Raw genomic sequence first — 22,260 nt, 5'->3', positions numbered from 1 at the left:
GTACTACTGAGTTCATTAAATAAATTCATCAGGTGAATTTCTGCTAATTCAGGGACGTTTCTAATGAGAGAGAGAGAGTGTGTGTGTGTGTGTTTGTTGAGAGCTCGATGAACATAGCAGCATATTCATCAACCACACGGAGTGCTGTTCTCCTGAGTGAAATCCTGAAGACTCTGCCTGTCCAGAAAGAAGCCTGGATGACTTCACTGTAGTTCATTCACTACCTACCATGGAAAATGATCATCCACGGTCCAGTCATACAAGAAAACGACACTTGAAGAGAATTCAATCTGTAGGGAGATTTAGAGAGTATTGAAGTGCAATTCCTGGCCTACCATAGACATCTTTTCTAAAATCCCAAAGTAAACACTGAGGGCTTCACCTGTTTTTCACTGTCAGTTGCCTACAGCTATAAATAGGTCGAAAGCTCATTTCTCTCCTTTTAGCAGAGAAGGGTCAGATTACAGGGGCAAAGCAAAAATAAATAAATAAAATGAATGTCAGGGTTTGTAGTGTCCGTCAGTCATACCCAGAGTCTCCTCTCTCTTCCATTCTACTGTGCTACCCTAGAATCAAGGACCCCAGCAACAATGCCTCTGTTGAAATTTACAGGTAGGTGTGCGAAAGTGTTTGGAGAACACAATTCTTTTAATAGACCACCATTCCTTTAACGATCACGTCAGCTCTGGTAATCCTTTACTTAGGATTTATAGTAGCTTTAGTAACACATTTCAGGAACGGGCAAGACAGTTTTCAATTTTATTTTAATGTTTAGTTTTAGGAGGGAGGTAAGTTTTTAAAAATGTATCATGCTGTAGCATCCTTGATCCCAGTAGAAAAACGTGTAAGATGTGTAATATCTATTCTGCTAGCCTAAACAGAACCTGTGCTGCCACACTTCTGAGAAGGGTCCTACACAATGTCTGTCTATATAGCATTAGCTGAAACTTGTGACCTTAACTGAAATATGAACACAATCCATGTATTCTGATGGTTCGCAATCCAGGTTTATACAGAGTAATTTTTAAACTGATGGTAAATTACAAGTCTTTTTCATTGTAAAGGTAATACGTGTTTCACATGAAATTAAAAGAGAGAAATTGCACTGAAATGTAAAAGTAACAAACACTCATTTAGAGAAATTTGGAAATTTAGGATAGTAAGAAAAAACAACAACCACAGTCCCATCATCCAAAGATACAACTTTTAACATGTGTTTTTCTTTGCAATCTATTTTCTTTGCACACAAAAACCACAACTTTTTGTTTTTTAAATACAGTTGTATTTATTTTATACATGTATACATGACACTTTATATCCTGCCTTTTTTTTTTTTTGATTAACGTTATAACTTAATCATGGTATTTCAAATTCTTCCCAAACATCATTTTTAATGGCTGTATAATAGTCTAAGTTTCCTAACTAATCCCTTAGGTTCTTTACAGTTTTTTTCTTTGTTTGTTTGTTTTGGTAGTATAAATATTATCTGAGAATAATAGTTGCACCTAAAGCTTTTTTCATGTTTAGGGATTATTTCAGTAGGACAGATTCTCAGAAATGGCTGGTAGGTGTTACTCAACTGTTGACCAAATGAACTGTTTTACGTTACCTGCTACTAGCATCGTATGAGCGTTTCCATCCCTCTTGATTAGATTTTTTTAAAATTACATTTTACAACAAGTACCTCTTTAAGATTATAATCATAAATTTAAAAAGACATATTAGAAAGGAAAAGAAAATGCGGTGTATAATGACTATATTCCCAGAATTTTCTAATGGCAGCAAATTATAGATAAATGGAAGAATGAGCTGTAATAACATTTCACACACCCCTTTGTTGCACCAACTACATATTTCTATTCCAAAGCACTGATTAATAACCATTATGATTTCTGAAAGTTGTTCATATATGTCATCTTGTTTTATTTTACTTCATACAGCTGAAGAAAAACGTGAGTATTTTGAACTCTTTCTCCCGCCATTTGCCAAAGTATCAATTTAAGAAATACTATTCCTTAACTCAGAAACGTGGGTATTTTTCAGCAGTGTTTATTAAATTAGACCACTGAAAGCCAACAAAGCTTAATAATGACCATAGATATCCCACAGCATAGCAAATGAATTCATGGGTTTTCCACACTACAAAAAAAAAAAAAAAGAAAGAAATCATTTTTTTTGAAAGAGAATCTCAAGGGGCATTTGTTGAGATTTTGAAATAAAATAATCTCCTTTAGATTAGCCAGGGGGAATCTATTGAGCCCTGCTTTTGTAAACGCTCAACTCCAATGCAAAAACTTTCCTGGTAAATTTTTGTGACCAGATAAAAATAAAAACCTGTTTTAGATAAAACCGTAACTTTAAATGTATGTTCCCTTCCATCTCAAACTAGACTTGACCTTTAGCTGACGGGTAGTAGGTCTGGCTTTGAGTTCCTCCAGGAGATGAGATGGAGAAGACGAAAGGCCTACAGCCTGTCTTTCCTCCCTCTTAATAAGGCACTGCTGAGAAATAAGCATGATTTTCTGGGTCTGTTGGGTGAAGAGGCAAGCATGATATTCCTTTTCTCAAGAGTCTTGCACTTCCTATGTTAATAATAATAACCCCCAACTTCTGGATAGGATTGTGCAGTTTCTAAAGTATTTCTTCTCTAATCTTCATAGAAAGTCTCTGAAGTTGACATTATTATTATTCACTCTCCCCTCTTCTGATGATGGGCACTGAGGCTCCTAGTGATCCTGTGGTTTGCCCAAGGCCACCCCTCTCACAGGCTCTTTTTCTCACTCCTGGGCCAGTGTTCTTTCTGCCCCACCACTCTACTTCTGGTTTCTGTCCTCTTACCTGTTCTCTACCTAAATGTCCAAACCTCAAGTCATTTCTGCTCAGAGGCTCCAATCTCTCAAACATGACATTCTCAAAAAAGAACTCAACAATTTACAAAGCCAGGGGAGTCATGTGTCCTTTACGCCATGAATTCAGGTTGTCACCAAATTTTATCTACTCTCTTTTGTAATACCAGTTTTACTCTTTCCATAATCATCACCACTCCCTACAGTCTCTTTGAAAGACAGAGCTCTTGAATTACGAATCAAATTTCAGCTGTGGTTACATGAAGTCGAAATAACCGGTTGACTCAGTGGAAGGACATATCAACCGTGTAATTTTTGGTCATCATGTAAACGACTTCTTGAGAGCACAGTTTCTACTTTTCAACTGTCCATAGTGCCTTAGGGAGATGCGACCTTAGTGAAAAACAATATTGTTTAAAAATATGAAACAATTAGATATGTGCCGTCCCAGAACATGAATGCTTGTGCTGGAAGAGCCAGGTTTCAAGCAAGTAAGATTTGCTTCCTGGGCATCCGTTTTCATGCCACACTTCTTGAGGCCTCCAGCAGCATTGCCACAGACCCAGTATGACAAGCCAGCTGTCACTGTCATCATCCTCATCGTCGTCATCATAATTAACTGGCTTATTTCCATTAGCCTCTTCTAATGTCTGCTTGCCATGTATCCTTGAGGCGCAACGCATGTGCTTGCCTGTGATGCTCAGGGAGGAATGAAACAATTTCTGGGAATCGCGTGGCGGTCGGGCGGGGAGGCATTCTTGGGGCATAAACTATACCTACTTAGTGATTGATTTGTTCCCTCATGCATCATGGTGCTTGCCAAAGAACTACTCCTAACACCCAAAGATGCTTTTCCGTTTCAGGAAGTGCTTGCGTTGAATGAGACAGATGAGTGAAGTTCAGCCAACATAGTGGGCTTCTCTGTTAGAAAACAAGCCAGGTTTTGAAAACGGGCTGACGGCTAGTGTTGGCGAAGTTATGAATCAGCTACTATCATTTCCTTTGTGTGCTTCAGTCTATACTAAGTCCTATCATTTCTCATTTCCTTCATAGCCCAAAGCTAACCTCAAATGCCAAATATCTATCTGACCAAGGCTACCAAATTACATCATTCAGTTTAATCTGTTAAATCAGTTTAACCCATAATCAGTTTCCTTAAAGCATTTTCACGTACATGATGTCAATTCATGTCACAACAGCCTTGTGAGTGAGGGTCGTAGGTATTAGGATTCTCACTTCACAGATAAGGAACTGAAACAGGAAGGTGAAGGAGTTGGTAAGTGCAGAACAGACTTGAACACATTACACTTACTTAAGTTAGAATTGAAAATGTGGCATTTTGCAGACCTGTCTGGACATTGATGGGGGCGAGAGTGGGGAATCTTGCTCTGCATGCGGTTTGCTTTGTCATCCTGTGAAGAATGTTTCCATCTTCTGCTGTCACTCCAAATAATTAGCTGTTTGCCATTTTCATCATTTGCTATCTGCTCTTTTCTGGAAGTGCCAAGAGGCTTTCAGAAGTATTAGAGGTAATAACTTCAGAGGGAAACAAGTGGGTATCTGGAAAATACAGTGGAACTTAGCAGAGAAGCAGATGTTTGAAGGCCATCACCACCCTTGGTGATGAAACTGGTTTTCTTATATCCTGAGAATATTGGGGTTGTTCATTACCAGTGAAAGGTCAGCCTTCCACCCATTTTAAGAATGGAAAAATTAAAGCATGCAAAAGTGGCTTTTCAAGAGTCGTTCCTTATGGAAGACCACATGTCACAGAAACAGGACTCCCAACACTAGGTAGTAAATTTTTGTGTGGTCCCCTTCTCCCCTACACCAGCCTTTCCCCAAGTGGTCAGGATTTGAAAAACAAAATGAGGTTGTCGTGTGAAACACAATATCTATCCTATGAAGCAGAAAAACCATAAAGTACACATTTATTTTTCAGAACTATTTAGATTACTTATTCCCTTTAGGAAGAAAAACTCCAAGGACCAATAACCCTGTGTACATCTTCAAAGCCATTAGAAAAACTCCACCAGCCTAATGGGAAGGACTACGTTTCATGGTAACCGTGAAATCACCTGTCAGAAACAGGTGATCTTATGTTAAGCGCTAGTCCTACAAGAGCCCAATCCCATCTTTAGGACCCTCCTGAAATGTGCTGTAAGAAGCCGGCCTGTATTTCTGAGAGCAGATTTCCAAGCTACCCACACAAATCCACTAAAGAGAGCAGGCGTTGACCCCCATCATGTTTCTGGAACACTGGTCAGAGAGCAGGGTTGCTGCGCACCCCAGGCAATCCTTAGCACGGTGCCTCACATGTAGCAGAACCTCCCAGATGACTCCTGGGAAACGGCTTAAATACTAACACGTGAACACCTCTTTTAGAAATCGATGATGCAATGCGCAGCTTTGCTGAGAAAGTGTTTGCCTCTGAAGTCAGAGATGAGGGAGGCCGTCAGGAGCTTTCCCCCTTTGATGTGGATGATAACTGCCCAATTTCTCATCTTGAGATGCAAGCACACATATTCCAGCTGGAGGCTCAGTCCACTTCCTCGGAAGTCAGGAGGTAAGTGGTGGAGGGGGGATGCTTAGTACATTGGGACACAAGGAAGGGGAACTGTCAGGGCAGATAGTTCAGTCTATCTGAATGATTGTTCAACTCGGAGGAAGAACTCTGCCAGAGTCAAAAATTCTCCCCCACATCGCCCACTGAATATACTAGGGCGAGGTAACAATGACTGAAAAAGAAGCAAGCAGTGGCCCTCCTACCCTCCTCCACATCTCCTTTTAGCTGTAGCCGCCTAACCACCCAAGCAAGCGGACACGAGCTACCTTGCAATTGTTCCAAACCCAACTGGGCTGGTGGCTGCTCTGCACACACTCAACTGATGCATGATGGGTACAGAAACTGGAACGCAAGAGCCTCAGCTTCAGACTCCATCCTTAGCCAGCCCAAGTGTGTGCTACCTGATATGAACCCTGCTCTCCAGCCAGGTGTATCACTTCCGGCCCCAAGGACACAGCCCTCCATTTCCACCCTCAACCCCTGCCTAGCCTATGCCTATGATGCCTAATTCCTGCCTTCATACATCCCTCTCCACAAAGCCTGTTCATTTTTCCTTATTTGAACTACTCTAGTAACTCACTTTCCGCCACAATTTAGTCCTTAGATCCACAGTGACCGCTTGCCGGGAACCCCCTCCTCATAGCGCTCCCCTACCCTCCTACCCCCTGCCCCGGTTTCATGGGGGAAAAGACCATTCTACTGTCTTCCCTTGGTTTTATGTCTTTAAGAAAAGAACAACAGTCCACCTTCTTTGGCATCCGCCTTAGGACCCAACACAGGGCTTGGGTCAAACTAGAAATGCCATAAATACTTGTTGATTTGAGGAAGCAATGTTGATTAAGCAACTTATAAGTCCCAGGTATTGTGCTAGGCCTTTTATATGCATTAAATCTCACAGAAATCTTGTAAGGTAGTCATTATTACCTCATTTTTTTTTCACATGGGGTAGAATAGCTCATAGAATTTAAGGAATATACACAAAATGACACATGTAGTAACTGACATAGCCTGTGCTTATTGAAGTATCTAGACTGCCTCCTCTGCTAGGAGTGGACCTCTGTGGAGGACAGTGTCATACAGAAAGCTTTCTAGCGTGTTCCCTAGGGGCCACTGTTCAAGGTACACCAGGAAGGAGGGAACGCTGTCATGTGCTGTCTGTCTCTTCCCATATGGTTGGATCCTGTTTCTGACACCCAGCCCACATTTTAATTTTCACTTTTTGTCCTCACAATGAACTTGTACGGTAAAACCTCAGTTTATCTCAATGAAAACAGAGATAAATCCTTTTTTTTTTTTTTTTAATTTCAAACCCAGGAAAAGGCGTTTTTTCGGACGGAAGACTGTTAATCTCTCCGTTCCACAAAGTGAGACATCTTCCACCAAAATGTCCCACTTTGAGGAATACATTTCTTCGTCTCCAATGTACCAGACCGTGCCTGATTTTCAGAGAGTACAGATCACTGGAGATTATGCCTCTGGGGTGAGTTTCTCCTTGCCCCATGGATGTAGCTGCTGGCAAGACACTCAGCTTGAGTGTTTCAGCTGTTTACCGTCCTCTCCTTCCTTTTGAGGAAGGTATTAGCCTACCTGCTCTTTGTTCTACTTCATTATTGCATTAATACCAATACGCTATGACTTATATTTCTGTCTTGCTTTGATCATCCCACAGAATTTCTCCTCCTTTATCTCATTTGTTGCACTTGTGGAGTATGCAGTAGAATGTAGCATATGTGTTGCAGAATACAGTGGACAGATTGGGCAAAAGAACCAAAGAGAGCAGCTGATGGATTAGTCTCAGTGAGGGCATCGTAAAGCAGTAAGAGAAGTCTCCAGGAGCTGCAGGAGACTGTTGGGAAAAGATCCAGGGCAGACCTAGAATAGAGAGAAGGGCGACAGGCTGCATAAGCCCATCAAAGAAAACAGATCGGGAGAAAAAAAGGGAAAAGAGAACAGAAGAGTGGAGAGACCAGAAAAAAAAAAAAAAGGAAGGTGACAGAGAGGTTAGAAAATTCTACTGGAGCTATTGTGTTTTGACCATCTGTCCTCTCCTGTTTCATTGCTGATGCTTACGCAGTAAAGTATTGCTTGGAATAGACTCTAGGATGTCACAGGGACAGTAAACTCATATCACAAACAACCTGACTTGCTTGTTCTGTCCAAAACAGTTGGTCAGTTAATAAATCTGTGCCACACGGACTTGCCGAATCAGCACCATATTGGCGAAACTGCTGTTAGGCCATCAGTTGATGCTCCAAATATAGTTTGGTGACTGTTCCTAAGCCCTCTTCTCATGTAACTGAACCACTTAGTAATGAAATGAACCACGAAGTAATGAAATGAACGCTATTCTTGTTTATTCATTTTCTGCATAATAACGGGTGCTCTGCAAATGGCAGGGGTATTAGATGCTCAATAACGGAAATGGAATGTTTAATGGTGACACGGAAAATAAAGCTTGGAGAACTCCAGAGCTCAAAGAAACAAGACTTAGGAGACAAACTTGATATCTATGTGTTTGATAGAAATGAAAACAGGAATAGTGAAAAGAAAGAGGAGGGAAGGAAGGACAAAGCTCACAGGAGTCAGGAAGAAGCTGCCTCTCCTATGAAAACTGGAGGGACCTGAAAGCTTGGCCTGGGGTCTTTGAAGGACCAAGTGTGCGCTTTACCTGTTGGTGAATGTGGCTGAGCTGCTTGTCAGCACTCTCAGCGCTCTCCTTCCCGAACCAGTCTTCACCCTGTTAATTGAACAGAGAGGTAAAGAGGAATCAGGACGAAGTTCTCAAGGCCACTAATCCCTGATAACAGTTAATTCAGTTTAGTCAGTCCTTACTGAGCACCGACTCTGTACTAGACACCATGTGCTAAGTGCTGAGGACACGAAGATGACCAAGATCCAGCTGTTGTCCTTGAGGAGCTGATAGACCAGTGGCCCTTTAGGTGGCAAAGGAACAGTCATGCCAGACTCTCTTGGTCAAGGTGAGCAGGTCTTTCAAAAGAGTTCAACTGCTTAGGATTAATATCTGGACCTCAAACCATTGGGAGCAAGTTTATGTTGGTCCCAGCAAGTGTTTGAGCTCTGAGGATGAGCATTCATTGATTTCAAGTTATAACTGCTTGGGCATGCCAGGCCCAGCCAGGAGTCGGGCACGGGGCACGGGAACTAGACCAGTCTAGGAAATTTGCAGCAGTTCTAAGACAATTTTACTCTAGAATCTCTCTATTCGTTAGCCACAGATAAAGTTCTCTTTAAAACCATCCAAAAGAATGCCTTCTCACAAGATGACGTGCTGATCCACCGATAGCTACAGAGGAGTGCACACATGCCAGGGTTTGAGGGATGTCTGACACCTTATACATCCCAAAGTATTTCCCTCACCAACCAGCAAATGGTTTGAATTTTCAAATTAGAATTACATTGTCTTTCCGTTGAGCAATGTCTTCAGACGCCCATACTTAAAATATCCATGAACTGACTCTGGGTGGTGAACACACTATGGGATTTATAGATGATGTAATACAGAATTGTACACCTGAAATCTATGGAACTTTACTAACAATTGTCACCCCAATAAACTTTAATTAAAAAAAAATATCCATGTCACCTGGAAAGAAGGAAGGATCTTCCATGTTAGAATGTTTTTTTTTAAGTCATTTGTGCTGGATAATCTCCGCCATCCAGCAAAAACCAAAAACAAACACAGGATAGTAAGGAAAGACTCGTTAAGTTTGGGTAGAAATGGACGCGTGAGAAAAAGTTCGGGACCTGCTCCAGAACAGAGACCCAGGGTGCATGTCACAGAGGAAGTGACCACATGGGCAGCAGCGGCTCGGCTTGGGCTTCAACACCCAGGAGAGCTGGGAGGCGCCAAAGCAAGCTTTACCCACTTCTCAGATTTTCACACGAATGATTCCGATACCCTGACCTTTTCTTTGCAGGTTACAGTTGAAGATTTTGAAATAGTTTGCAAAGGTCTGTATCGGGCACTGTGTATCCGGGAGAAATACATGCAGAAGTCATTTCAGAGGTTCCCTAAAACCCCTTCCAAGTACTTGCGGAACATTGAGGGTGAGGCTTGGGTAGCAAATGAGAACTTCTATCCAGGTAAATAAATTTCTTCTATAGCATATGGAATATCTCTCAAAGTTTAACTACTAAACTGTGAATACTAAATATGACTATTTACATACTAAATATGCCCGTAGATTTTAAGGAAGCCAGTCTAAAAGTATCATAGTCATCTTTCCATTCGCTTTCCTGTTCACGTGTCTAATCACTTGATTCAGTTCGAACAATATTTCCTAAAACCTCTTCTCTCTGCACCATTCCCCAAATCCTAATTTAAGCTTCTATGTCTCTTTGTCTGAATCACGGCAATAGTGTTCTAACTACTCTGCTAAATTCTAATCTCACTCCCTTTCAAGTCCATCCTCACTTTGGTGCCGGTTATTAAAACACAGACCTCAGCCCATCCTTCTCCTGACGAACACCTTTAACTTCTCATTACCTACAAAGTTAAGTTCAATCTCTAGCCTACCACCTGGCCTCCTACCTAATTTTATTTATCTATTTATTTTTGGACTTGCACACTCAACCTATTTATAAACTTACCTGCTCTACTCCAGCTTTGAGCTCTGTTCTGGTTGAAAGTACTACCTGTTTTCCGTTTAGTTCCGTGCTTTCCAGCCCCTGCACTGTTGCCATGCCGGTCCCTCTGTCTGCACTGACCTTCCCTTCACTTTTCCACCGTATCTCCAAATATCCATATACAACCTCATCCTTCAAGATGCAGCCCAAATTCTATCATTTCCTGCCTTCTTTTGACCTCTGGATAAAAGTAAACTACATGCGTTGACTTTCCATAGCACTTTATTTATATAGAGGGTGCCAAAAAAATGTATACACATTTTAAGAATGGAAAACTGTATTAAAATTGTAATACTCAGTATATACAGTAAGATGAATATAAGTCACGTTTGACTTATGCAATTACAAGAGGTGCTCAAAGTGGTTCCCATCAGCGTCCATACACTTCTGATTACGACAAACTACGGCTTGAGCAATGTTGACCAAAGTATCCATTTCTATACATTTTTTTGGCACCCCCCACCCCCGTATATCTCATTTTTTACTTTCTGTCTTGTGTAAACCCAAGTACATATTTTTTTTATTTTTTTATTTTTTTATTTTGGGAAAGGGGAACAGGACTTTATTGGGGAACAGTGTGTACTTCCAGTAATTTTTCTAAGTCAAGTTGTTGTCCTTTCAATCTTAGTTATGGAGGGCGCAGCTCAGCTCCAGGTCCAGTTACCGTTGTTAGTTGCAGGGGGCAGAGCCCACCATCCCTTGTGGAAGTTGAGGAATCCAACCGGCAAACTTGTGGTTGAGAGCCCACTGGCCCATGTGGGAATCGAACCGGCAGCCTTTGATGTTAGGAGCACAGAGCTCCAACCGCCTGAGCCACTGGGCCGGCCCCTCAAGTACATGTTTGTAAATAATCAAATTTTAATAATTTCACAGATGTCAATTGTATAACTGTATCATAATTTAGTCAACCAATTCCTATTTTTAGGCATTTAGATTTCTGACTTTTTAAAATTTATTTACAACAAGGCTACAGTAAATATCTTCAAATATACATCTTTGTGGGGGTGGCCGGTTAGCTGTGTTGGTTGGAGCGTGGTGTTGGTACTAGCACCAAGGTTGCTGGTTCAATCCCCACATGGGCCACTGTGAGCTGCACCCTCCTTAAAAAAAACAAACAAAAAAAACAAAACAAAAACGTCTTTGTGCAATTGCTTTGTATCTTTAGGATTATACTTCTAGAATGAAATTTCAAGGGAGGCAAATATTTAAGGTTTTTGAGCTTTCAAATTCTTATATTGTTAAAGATTCCCAGTCTTACAACTTCCTCTCTGTAATTCCTTTTAATATTAAAATCATATTAAACGTGTCCAGTTTGGTAACTCATAAAATTTGTTAGCTATCTTCTAAAATATTGACATTTAGGATGATTGCCTTTCCCTTGGTTCTCCTAAATTATACTTTTTCTCTCTAGTAGGTCAAGTATAAAGAAAATTGATATTTGACGTAGCAACTTTCTGTTTCATGTTTCTTATCTCCTAGTTTTGAGTAGAAAATGTGCAAAGATTTCATTTCTGTATTCTATTTCTCACTCTGGCTGTCTTAGTCATCTGCAAACAGAGACTTTCTGATGCCTTGGGCACATACTTATTGAAAGTAAACAGACGAGTGTTAAAGGCTATGACAGTGTATGACTTTGTTCTTGGCTTTCTTGGGTTGAACTTGTTAGCCGTGGAAAGAAGGGGACATTTATCCACATAATCCCTGCTCCAGTCCTTTAGCAGAAACGGTGTGTGCTTGAAAGAGTGGGAAATATAATTACCATAAGAATTACAATTCTTACAATAAAAATTGATTTTATATTTCCACTTATATTAAAACCACTCTAGACGGAGCACAAAGAGTTTTTAGGGCAGCGAGACTATTCTGTGTGATACTATAAGGGTGGCTATATGTCCTTACACATTTGTCCAAACCCATGGAATGTACATCACCAAGAGTGAGCCCTAAGGTAAACTAGGACTTTGGGTGATGGATAATGAGATGGCAGTATAGGATCATTGATTGTAACAAACGTACCACTCTGGTGTGTGTGTGTGTGTGTGTGTGATGTGTATAGTAGGCACATGTGCATATGTGGGGGTCAGGGTTTATGGGAACACTGTACTCGACATTCAGTTTTGCTATGAACCTAAAACTGCTCTAAAAATTAAGTTTATTTAAAAATAACCACTCTAAATGAAGACTAACAGAGAAGGTTGTTGTAAATAAGGAAAACGACCAAACTCTGCTTTTAACTGTAGTTTTTTTTTATACTTATAAGCTAATAAAGTATTGTGAACAGGAAGCCTTTGATAACCAACTTCAGCAAATAATTAAAATTATTTGTAAATAAGATGTCAGTTATAGAAACAGTACTTCTAAAGAACTTGAAAATTATTCTCACACTAGATAAAATATTATAGTTATTTTATACTACTAATTTAGTCACCTTTGAAAAATAATATAAAAATAAACCTTAACTTCGCTCTGGATAGTGACAATTTATGACATACAGGATTCCAAATGACTGAGATTTTACAGTACTTCATATTTTGGTTATTTTTATGTGGTCATTCATCCTGTGTGCTGACGTGTTATTCTGTGTTTTATTGAAAAAGTCTTTACCCCTCCTGTGAAGAAGGGAGAAGACCCCTTCCGAACAGATGACCTCCCTGAAAACCTGGGTTATCACCTCAAAATGAAGGATGGTATAGTTTACATCTATCCTGACGAAGCCGCAGCAAGCAGAGATGAGCCTAAGCCACTGCCTTACCCCAATCTGGACAGCTTCCTGGATGACATGAATTTTTTACTTGCTTTAATTGCCCAAGGACCTGTGTAAGTGTTTTGTGAGACCTAAATTACTACTCCTATTACTGATAGTAAGAATAAGTATTTACTAAGTGCCTACTGTGTTCAAACGCCATGTTAAACCCTCTATATACATTATTTCTTTTACTCTTTACAATCATTCTATGAAGTGGGTATTTTTATAATTCCAGTTTTATAAGCTGAAACTTGGATGAGTTAGGTAATTTGCCCAAAGTCACACAGCTGGCTGAGCCAGGATTCAAGCCCAAAGCCAGGGCCCTTCACCTTGAGTGCTACTGTCTCCTCTGACTTTTACATGCCTTTCCAAGTCCTCTGTCATTACTATGTCCAATGTGGGTGAAAAGATTAAGCCCTCGGAGCCCAATACTTTCCAGGTGAGACTGACTGCAGAGTACACCGAAATGTCTGTTCCAGTTCATTGTTTCCTATAGGTGTTAAGGGTCCCGATGGTTTTGAAATTGTGACTGTTTTCCTTAAAAATCTGGAATTTTTTAGAATTATGTGATTTAATTTTTTCACAGTAAGACCTACGCCCATCGGCGCCTGAAGTTCCTCTCCTCCAAGTTCCAGGTTCATGAAATGCTCAACGAGATGGATGAGCTAAAGGAACTGAAGAACAACCCGCACCGGGATTTCTATAACTGCAGGAAGGTAAGCATTTCACGGCTCAGCGGTCGTTTCTGGGCAAAAAACATGCACCCCATTAGTATTTCCTGAGCAGCACAAGAAAGATACTGTTTTTCTGATTCACGTAAAATGTCTGCAGGTTCAGTGGAATTTAGTGAAAGCAGACAGTTTATGCCTAAAATATTCAAATGCCATTTCTGTTGTTTTCCATGTAGGAAGGTTTATCACATTCTTGCCATAAAAAATTCTCATCATCACCAACGACAAAAATGACAAAAACAAATAAAACCTCAAAAACCACTTTTCTAGGATTTGAGAGATCTTCATTCTAGGTGTTTCTTCCACTTCCTGACTGTAAAACATTGGGGGAAGTGATTAAATATTTCCCAGTTTTTGTTTCCTCATTTGTCAAATTGGGAAATAGATGTGCTCAATCTAGCTCACAAGAGGACTGTGAATATCAAGTGAGCTAATGATTGTGGAAAACTCATCAACTATAAACACTTCCAAGATGTGTTCTGACCATGTTAGTGGTTTCAAGGCAGTGGAAATAGGAAAATATATGAGCGGAGATTCGAGACCAAATCCTGGCTCAGCCTCCTGTATCAGCTTGGGCAGATAATCCATCAAAACTTCAGCTTGTAAAATGGTAATTATTAAAATCTCTAACTCATACATGCCATCACTGTGCCATGGCTTCATAATCTCAATCCTTTCTCTCTTTGGGGCTGAAAGCTGTGGTCGCTACTTCACTTCCGGTTGTGTCTCCGGGGTGAAGAATAGTTTCCAAGAACTTTGTGGAGCTCAAATGTGGGGAGTAAATTGGATGACAGCTATCCAAGAGAAGCAGGCATCATTATTGCATCTAGCCTAAGCTTTCACATCCTTGCAAGGACACAAAAAGGTGCTATAGGTTTTCTGGGTGTGTTTGTTTTTGCTGGGCCTTCTCCATCTGCAGTCAGGTGACAGCCCTGTTATTTGCAGGCACCATAGCCTCTAACAGAGCAGCATAACTACAGCTGGTTGTCGGTTTTTCTTTCTCTGAATGTACCCACAGGTGGACACCCATATCCATGCAGCTGCTTGCATGAACCAGAAACATCTTCTACGCTTTATTAAGAAATCTTATCAAGTTGATGCTGACAGAGTGGTCTATAGCACCAAGGAGAAAAATCTGACACTAAAGGAACTTTTTGCTAAATTAAAAATGCATCCCTACGACCTGACTGTTGATTCTCTGGATGTCCATGCTGTACGTTGAAAAGATAATGTCGGTTTCTCCCTGACACTCAGAACCCCGTATGCCTTTCTCCTACAAACTCTCCCTTGTCAGAGCCCTCTTGGCCATGTTGGTTTACCATGCTGACTGAAAGCACACACAGACAACTTGGAGGTTCACTCATTTGTCAACTGTCCTGGACTCCATTCTTGGAGCCCAACCCCTTCCCTTGCTACTAGGCCCCTCTTCCTCATGGCCATTTCCCAGCTGGCTGTGTCCACGCCGCTCTGGTAATGATACATTTCTGCTTCTGATTCCTGATTCAGGGACGCCAGACCTTCCAGCGTTTTGATAAGTTCAATGACAAATACAATCCTGTAGGAGCAAGTGAGCTACGGGACCTCTACCTGAAGACAGACAATTACATTGCTGGGGAATATTTTGCCACTATCATCAAGGTGAGGAGGAAACAGCCAGATCTATGGTAGTTGGCTTGGTTCTTGAGGAGGGGGAGGAAGAGAGGGCAGAAAGAAAGGAAGGAGAGAAGAGAGACGGAAGGGAGGGGAGGGGAGGGGAGGGGAGGGGAGGGGAGGGGAGGGGAGGGGAGGGGAGGGGAGGGGAGGGGAGGGAAGGGGAGGGAAGGGAAGGGGAGAAGAGAAGAGCTATCCTTGGGGCAAGCACTACACAAATGACATAAGAATTTCTTTTGAAATGTCTACTGTAATGATTTTAAAAGACCTCTAATCCTAGGATAGAGAAGCTAAGGGTGTGGCTTTGGGATTGACTAAGGACCTGGCTGGTTGGGAGTTGTAAATTCAGGAAGAGTTGGAGTTGGAATCCACCCTCATCTTCAAGATGCCTGAGCATTAGGGAGCAGGAATGACACGTGGAGTTGGGAGATGAGAGTTTTGGGAGGTAGGGGACCCATGAAAAGCTGAATTTCTTTTGCAGGCACCTTGGATACCTCCTCATCCTTAGTCTGACTTTTCACGCTCTAGACTCCATTGTGTCCTGTCAGTCTTTTACCGCCACTCGATTCCCCTCGACTGTGTCGCCTTAGATGTTAACTTCGATAGTTTCCCCACTGACTTCTTTTCACATTTCTTCCTTCTTAGTACCCATCTCCTGTCTGTAGATACCACAGGTTTAGACCCCTGATTTGCCTGTGGGAATTCCTGGCTTTGGACTCCTCTGTTGGCTTTGCAGGAGGTAGGCACAGATCTGGTGGAGGCCAAGTACCAGCACGCTGAGCCCCGCCTGTCAATCTACGGCCGCAGCCCTGAGGAATGGAGCAAACTCTCCTCCTGGTTCGTCGGCAACCGCATCCATTGCCCCAACATGACATGGATGATCCAGGTCCCCAGGATCTAGTATGTACCCGCCCATCAGAAACCCTAAAGCCTGCCCTTACCCCACCTGCCTCACCTGCTCCACACCAACAAGGAACATGCAGCCCGTCTAGGAGGAAACGTTTGTTAAATAGGAGTCAGTACTGGGTCCCGGGTGCCTGGTTTTGTTCACACTGGATTCAGCGCTCTTGACCACAGACAGAAATCCTCTCACCAGTTTTCTTTTTTTTTGTTTTTTTTTTTAAACACAGGAGTTTACACAGATCACAAAATGATGTACTGAGAGCGATTTAAACTTAGCTAGTAGAAGAACTATGTACATTTTATTATACGTTTTCTTTCTCCTGCTCTTCCTCCGTGTCAAATTCATTCTTTCCCGTTTTCATCTGTACTGAGATGTAGCGTTCCTGTATCGGAACCTCTACCACTGTCTGCCAATTGTCTCATCGGCAAGTGCCCAAGTTCTCCATAATCAATGAGTATTTATCAATGGTATTACCACCTGCTAATTACTCTGTGCCCTCTGGGATGTTCAGTGTCATTGATCTTTTCTCTAGCTAAGTGTTTATATATTTTCTGGCTACGTACCTTCGTGTTCTGTGTGCCCTGTGACAATGCAAACGTTTTATCCTATCTCTTTAACCCAAAAAGTAACTTTTTGACTGGGGTAGTACTTTTTGTCTAATATCATTAAGGCAGAGAGGCTGTAGGTATGGTGGTTAGGAGCATGGACTCTGACTGTGCTGGAATCCTGGCTCAGACACTTAGTAGCTGTGTGACATTTGGCAAGTTACATGACCTCTCTGTGCCTTAGTAGCATGATCTTTAAGATGCGTTGTTATGAGGATTAAATAGTTAATGTTTCTGGCCAAGTAGAAGAGTGACTAGCATACTCATATATTAGGTGCTATATACGAGTTTGTTAGATTGCCCCGGCTAGAACACATCAGAAGTGTTCTTGATAACTGTTCCATGCTCACCATCTTCTATGCCACACACATGTAAATCACTGCACCTTTTATGATGTATTTCCTATACTCCTCATTCTCTACCTGGATAGCTGTGAAGGTTTAGTTGTCTTACCACACAGGGGATTGTAGAAGAGATGGGGCCATGTGGTCCAGCAAGACATTTATACCTCCTATGCCCAACTCCAACTGAATCCCTCTTTGTGGGTAATGAAGAGGAGTGTAGCAGCGTGGACCTAGGATGGACACACTAGGTCTTCTCCTGAAGATGGCATTTGGTCCTCTGGTTCCCTTGTACTGGGGCCATCAGTTCTAAAAATCTTCCTGTCCTCCTAATTCTCTTCATTCTTACCTCTAGTGATGTGTTCCGATCTAAGAATTTCCTTCCACATTTTGGAAAGATGCTGGAGAATATTTTCATGCCAATATTTGAGGCCACCATCAACCCGCAGGCTCACCCAGACCTCAGCATCTTCCTCAAGCGTGTAAGCATGACCCTGTCAGCCTTCATCCTGCTGTACAGGAACCAGCCCTCCCACCCGGCTGTGATTAATCCTTGGTGCTCATCTCTCATGTTTGGTCCTTGCCTTTGGGAGCTAACAGTTTGAGGGCTGGGACCCTGCAGTCAGACTGAACCCATCGTGAGCATGGCTCACTTTTTCTGACAGATCACTGGCTTTGACAGTGTGGATGATGAGTCCAAACACAGTGGCCACATGTTCTCCTCCAAGAGCCCCAAACCCCAAGAGTGGACAATGGAACGGAATCCCTCTTACACTTACTACGCCTATTACATGTATGCAAACATTATGGTGCTCAACAGCCTGAGAAAGTGAGTAGACGAGAGCTGGAGCTCGGACAATCTACGCACACGTCTTTCCTCATACGTGGGCCCCCTAGGTGGGCAAGGGTCTGTATTACTGCCATGCTGGGATACTTCCAATCGGCCCAAATCAGATATTTCTTTCCCTTGCCTCACTGTGTGATTTATTATAAATCTCCATCCTGTTTTGATATATCCAGTGAAGAATGTTATTATGGGGTTTTCTGGAAATATTTCCCCCCTAACATGTGAGTAGGAGAAATGATGACATGTGATAATGGTGAATTTCCTATTGAAACCGAAGATGCTTCCATTCAGGTAATCAAATCTTGACTTTTCTCTGTACCCTCAGTCCTCTGCTGCCTATTTTCCAAAAAGTCTGTGTTTAGGAAGAATTATGAGTATGATTTGGAATTGAGTTTTCCTGAATCCTTTGGGTGCCCCATATTAACACCTTTTCAGTTCATTTTTTCTATCGAATTCTCTTGGAACTCTATGCCCAGAATCGTTGCCAGGTCCTAGTTGGTCACCTCCGATTCCTATAGCAGTTCCATTTCCCTAGGGAAAGAGGCATGAATACATTTCTGTTCCGACCTCACTGTGGGGAAGCCGGAGCTCTCACCCATCTCATGACAGCATTCATGACAGCAGATAACGTTTCTCATGGCCTGAATTTAAAAAAGGTGAGTTGGAGTCTCTCTTCTTGACGTTAACTTTTTTATGGGAGCAAGAGGAATACCTTTCCCCCCACCCCTTCTCATTCTGTCACAAGTCCACTTCATTTTGCAGAGGTCCAGAGAAGTAAAGGGACTTGCTGAAGATTACCTAGCTAGTTGGTAGCAGAGGTCAGTTAATGCAGATTGCCTGAGTTCCATTTTAGACTTCCAGCAAGGGAGAATTCAGAAGTGGCTTGGGTTACCTGAAGCTAGTTTTCACAAGATTTCTTGTCATAGCACGTTTTAAAATGCCTCTTGTGAGAGTCAGAACATTCTTGTAGAGGAAAATAATGTTTCTCGGGGAAGTCTTTTGCTGGAAACAGATGGTCCAACGTAGGCAATTAAAACTCAAACAATTTGGTTTGACGCAAATGCTTCTGAAAATTGACGATCCCAAAGAATTTTATTCTAAATAGTGTTTCTGTTTAAAAACGATTCTTCTTCTTCACTAGGGGATTTAAGGAACAGGGGATAATTTTGTTGAAAACTAAAACTTGAGATAGACCACGGGGTTTTAACATTTCTAATTTAGATCCCTTTTTCAACATCCTTAAATAACGTTTTCTTCACTTTTCCTTTTCAGAGTCCTGTGTTACAGTACTTGTATTTCTTAGCCCAGATTCCCATCGCTATGTCGCCATTAAGTAACAACAGCTTATTTCTTGAATATGCCAAAAATCCTTTTTTAGATTTCCTCCAGAAAGGGCTAATGGTCTCACTGTCTACAGATGACCCGATGCAATTCCACTTCACCAAGGTACACATACGGAATCTTGAAAAATACAAGCATGTTTTGCTGGGCTGCTGTTTCCCACCTGGAATTTTAAAGTCAGATCAAGTTATTTCACGAAGCTTTCTGTGCACGATGCATGTTCTTTTAATGCATTCCTTTTCCTTTCTCTCCTTCTTTCTTTTGCCTCATTTAAATACATAACCGAAGGAGCCCCTGATGGAAGAATACGCCATTGCTGCACAAGTCTTCAAGCTGAGTACCTGTGACATGTGTGAAGTGGCAAGGAACAGCGTTCTGCAATGTGGACTGTCTCATGAGGTAGATCAGTCCTTCACTGATTGGCCTTTAGAGTTTAGGATCTGGTCATTTGAATATTGAAAAATTAGTTGGGAAAACGTGTAGAAGAATTGCCCCACAAATCACATGCAGTGACTGTGCACATGCCCCTAAAAGAATTATTCTATCTCTCTGGCCATGCCTTTTGGGCCAGGGCAACACAAATGCTCTTGATTTCTCAGCGGGCCATGCACTCTGAGTCACTTTTAATGGTTTTTTGTTTTTTTTTTTCCTTTTGCCAGTGGCTAACATAAGGAAGGAATCTTTGTGGAGGGTGTAATTATTGTTTGTATCAGGGTAAAAAGAGGTAACAGGGGCCAGCCCGGTGGCTCAGGTAGTTGGAGCTCCGTGCTCCTAACTCTGAATGCTGCCGGTTCGATTCCCACATGGGCCAATGGGCTCTCAACCACAAGGTTGCTGGTTCAATTCCTCCAGTCCTGCTAGGGATGGTGGGCAGCGCCCCCTGCAACTAAGATTGAACATGGCACCTTGAGCTGAGCTGCCACTGAGCTCCCGGATGGCTCTGTTGGTTGGAGCGCGTCCTCTCAACCACAAGGTTGCCGGTTCAACTCCCGCAAGGGATGGTGGGCTGTGCCCCCTGCAACTAGAAAATGGCAACTGGACCTAGAGCTGAGCTGCGTGCTCCACAATTAAGACTGAAAGGACAACAACTTGGGAAAAAAAGAAGTTCTGAAAGTACACACTGTTCCCCAGTAAAGTCCTGTTCCCCTTCCCCAATAAAACCTTTTAAAAAAAGAGAGAGAGATAACAGTCATTCTGCTTCCTTTTCTTTTGTAGGAGAAAGCAAGATTTCTGGGCAACAATTACCTTGAGGAAGGGCCTATTGGAAACGATATCCGGAGGACAAATGTAGCCCAAATCCGCATGGCCTATCGCTATGAAACCTGGTGTTATGAACTGAATTTAATTGCTGAAGGCCTTAAATCAGGAGAATAAAATAAATAAACCAAATAATAATATGGGTGATGTTTCCATTGTAGCATGATAATAGTAATTGTTGTCGTTGAATTCCTACTGTAAGCCAAGGATTGTATTAGATATTGGTCTGCCGATATTATTTCATTTAATTCTTTTCACAACTTCATAAAGTAGATACTGTTATCTCCATTTGGGAGAAGATGAGTAAACAGATTAGTGAAGTTAGTAACTTGCACAAGAATAGACCTAGTGAGTGGTAGCAGTGGGGACCTAGATTTGTCTGACTCGAGAGTCTCCTTAACTTTCAGGCAAAACAGTTATTAAGGTGGGGCAAAAATACAAGCAATGACTTGTTATTGGGAGAGGCTTTTGGTTTTCAGAATGAAACTTGCTTAAGGCACTTAGACTATTGAAAAGTCCTTTTGACAAGATACAACTAAAGAGTGACTTTCTTAGACAAAAATAGGTGTACCCTAATATAGAAAATTTGTACTCGAGTTATTATACTTAGGGAGAATTTAGTTTACTAAAGGATTCTTAGCTTTAAGGATTTAATTGACAATAAAGTTATAGTCAACGGTAGTACTACATTTTAAATGAGTTCACTTACCAAAATAAGGTACGCATGTAACTTTTTAGAAACATACTTGGTTACTCAAGGTCAGGTGGAATTCCAATCAGCCGGACTATACTTCTATACATACAAACAATTGTGTTGCCATCTAGTGGTTGGGCTGATATTTCATTCAAATTATTCAATAAACAATGACTGATCAAATTATCTAAAGTATCAGGTACTATCCTGGATATCAAAGGCACAAAGAATAAGATTTCATTCCTACTCTCAAAGTAGTTCACAGTGTGAAGTTATAGGATGAACGGATACAAATGTGAAAAAGAGCATGTTGTGAAACATCTCAGAGAGTAATGACGTTTCCAATGGGAAAGAAAAATAGCAAATTCCTGCCTGTTTCCACATAGGTGTGATCCCGACAGCGTGTTTGTACTAGCCCTAGTGTAAGAGTCCTCTCCCTGGTTTCTGAAGTCACAGTTCTGTTGAATGAGTATTTGTAAACCCTTAGAGAACCTGATTTTATTTTACCATGGCCTCCTTGTCATAAAAATAATAGGAACTGTTAAATTAAACATTGTACTCTCAGCCTTAAAAAGGCATTAACTACCACTATGTATACCTCCATCTTACCCAGGAGAGGGCAGTAGAACACACACGTGATAATTCATTGATTACATCCACAGAACCCATGCCAGATTTGGTTTCATACTTGGTAAATCAATCTGCCCCATTTTGCCCAATTATCTTCTTGAGTGCAAAGTTTGAACTCTGAAATAAATTCGAATTTTGAAATACATTTCAAAACCACGCTATTCTAGCCCCAAATTTTATCCTACACAACTGTTTGGGAAGTTTTCTAAATGTATAAGGATCTTAGGGGCGAGTCCATAAAGACCACTGTTTAAAGTTTACCACAAACAACAGTCACATTTACTTCCTCATTGAGTCATGATTTCAAAAATGTCTTATCATGACTTTTTTTTTTTCCCTTTCGTCATAGAAGGTAACTCCCGTTTCATTGTCCCTATCTCACGATTTCACAACGGTTTGGGATATGCAGCTTTTATTGCTTTGGCTAACTTGGCTTGTAACAGTCATCTGCGATG

At 41.5% G+C, this 22,260-nt stretch overlaps 1 protein-coding gene across 2 annotated transcripts; it reads left to right on the top strand.

Annotated features, from left to right (window-relative positions):
• Positions 1-497: 497 nt before the first annotated feature.
• AMPD1 (adenosine monophosphate deaminase 1) lies at positions 498-21,354 on the top strand. 2 transcript variants are annotated; one of them, XM_019730355.3, is made up of 16 exons: positions 498-612; positions 1,941-1,952; positions 5,232-5,412; positions 6,727-6,892; positions 9,351-9,516; positions 12,657-12,876; positions 13,392-13,521; positions 14,555-14,749; positions 15,043-15,174; positions 15,923-16,086; positions 17,392-17,518; positions 17,702-17,865; positions 18,419-18,539; positions 19,156-19,329; positions 19,513-19,623; positions 20,440-21,354. In XM_019730355.3, exons 1-16 carry the CDS (start codon positions 498-500, stop codon positions 20,596-20,598), a joined length of 2,337 nt encoding a protein of 778 aa, XP_019585914.3. In that variant the 3' UTR covers positions 20,599-21,354. The 2 variants fall into 2 exon arrangements, with proteins under 2 accessions (XP_019585914.3, XP_019585917.3); XM_019730358.3 differs by lacking the exon at positions 1,941-1,952.
• The last annotated feature ends 906 nt before the right edge of the window (positions 21,355-22,260 follow it).

Source organism: Rhinolophus sinicus, chromosome 7 (genome assembly GCF_057876585.1).
Source record: "Rhinolophus sinicus isolate RSI-liver-muscle chromosome 7, RSI-T2T, whole genome shotgun sequence".
NCBI classification, from domain to species: Eukaryota; Metazoa; Chordata; class Mammalia; order Chiroptera; family Rhinolophidae; genus Rhinolophus; species Rhinolophus sinicus.
This window is presented reverse-complemented; position numbering and strand designations above follow the sequence as displayed.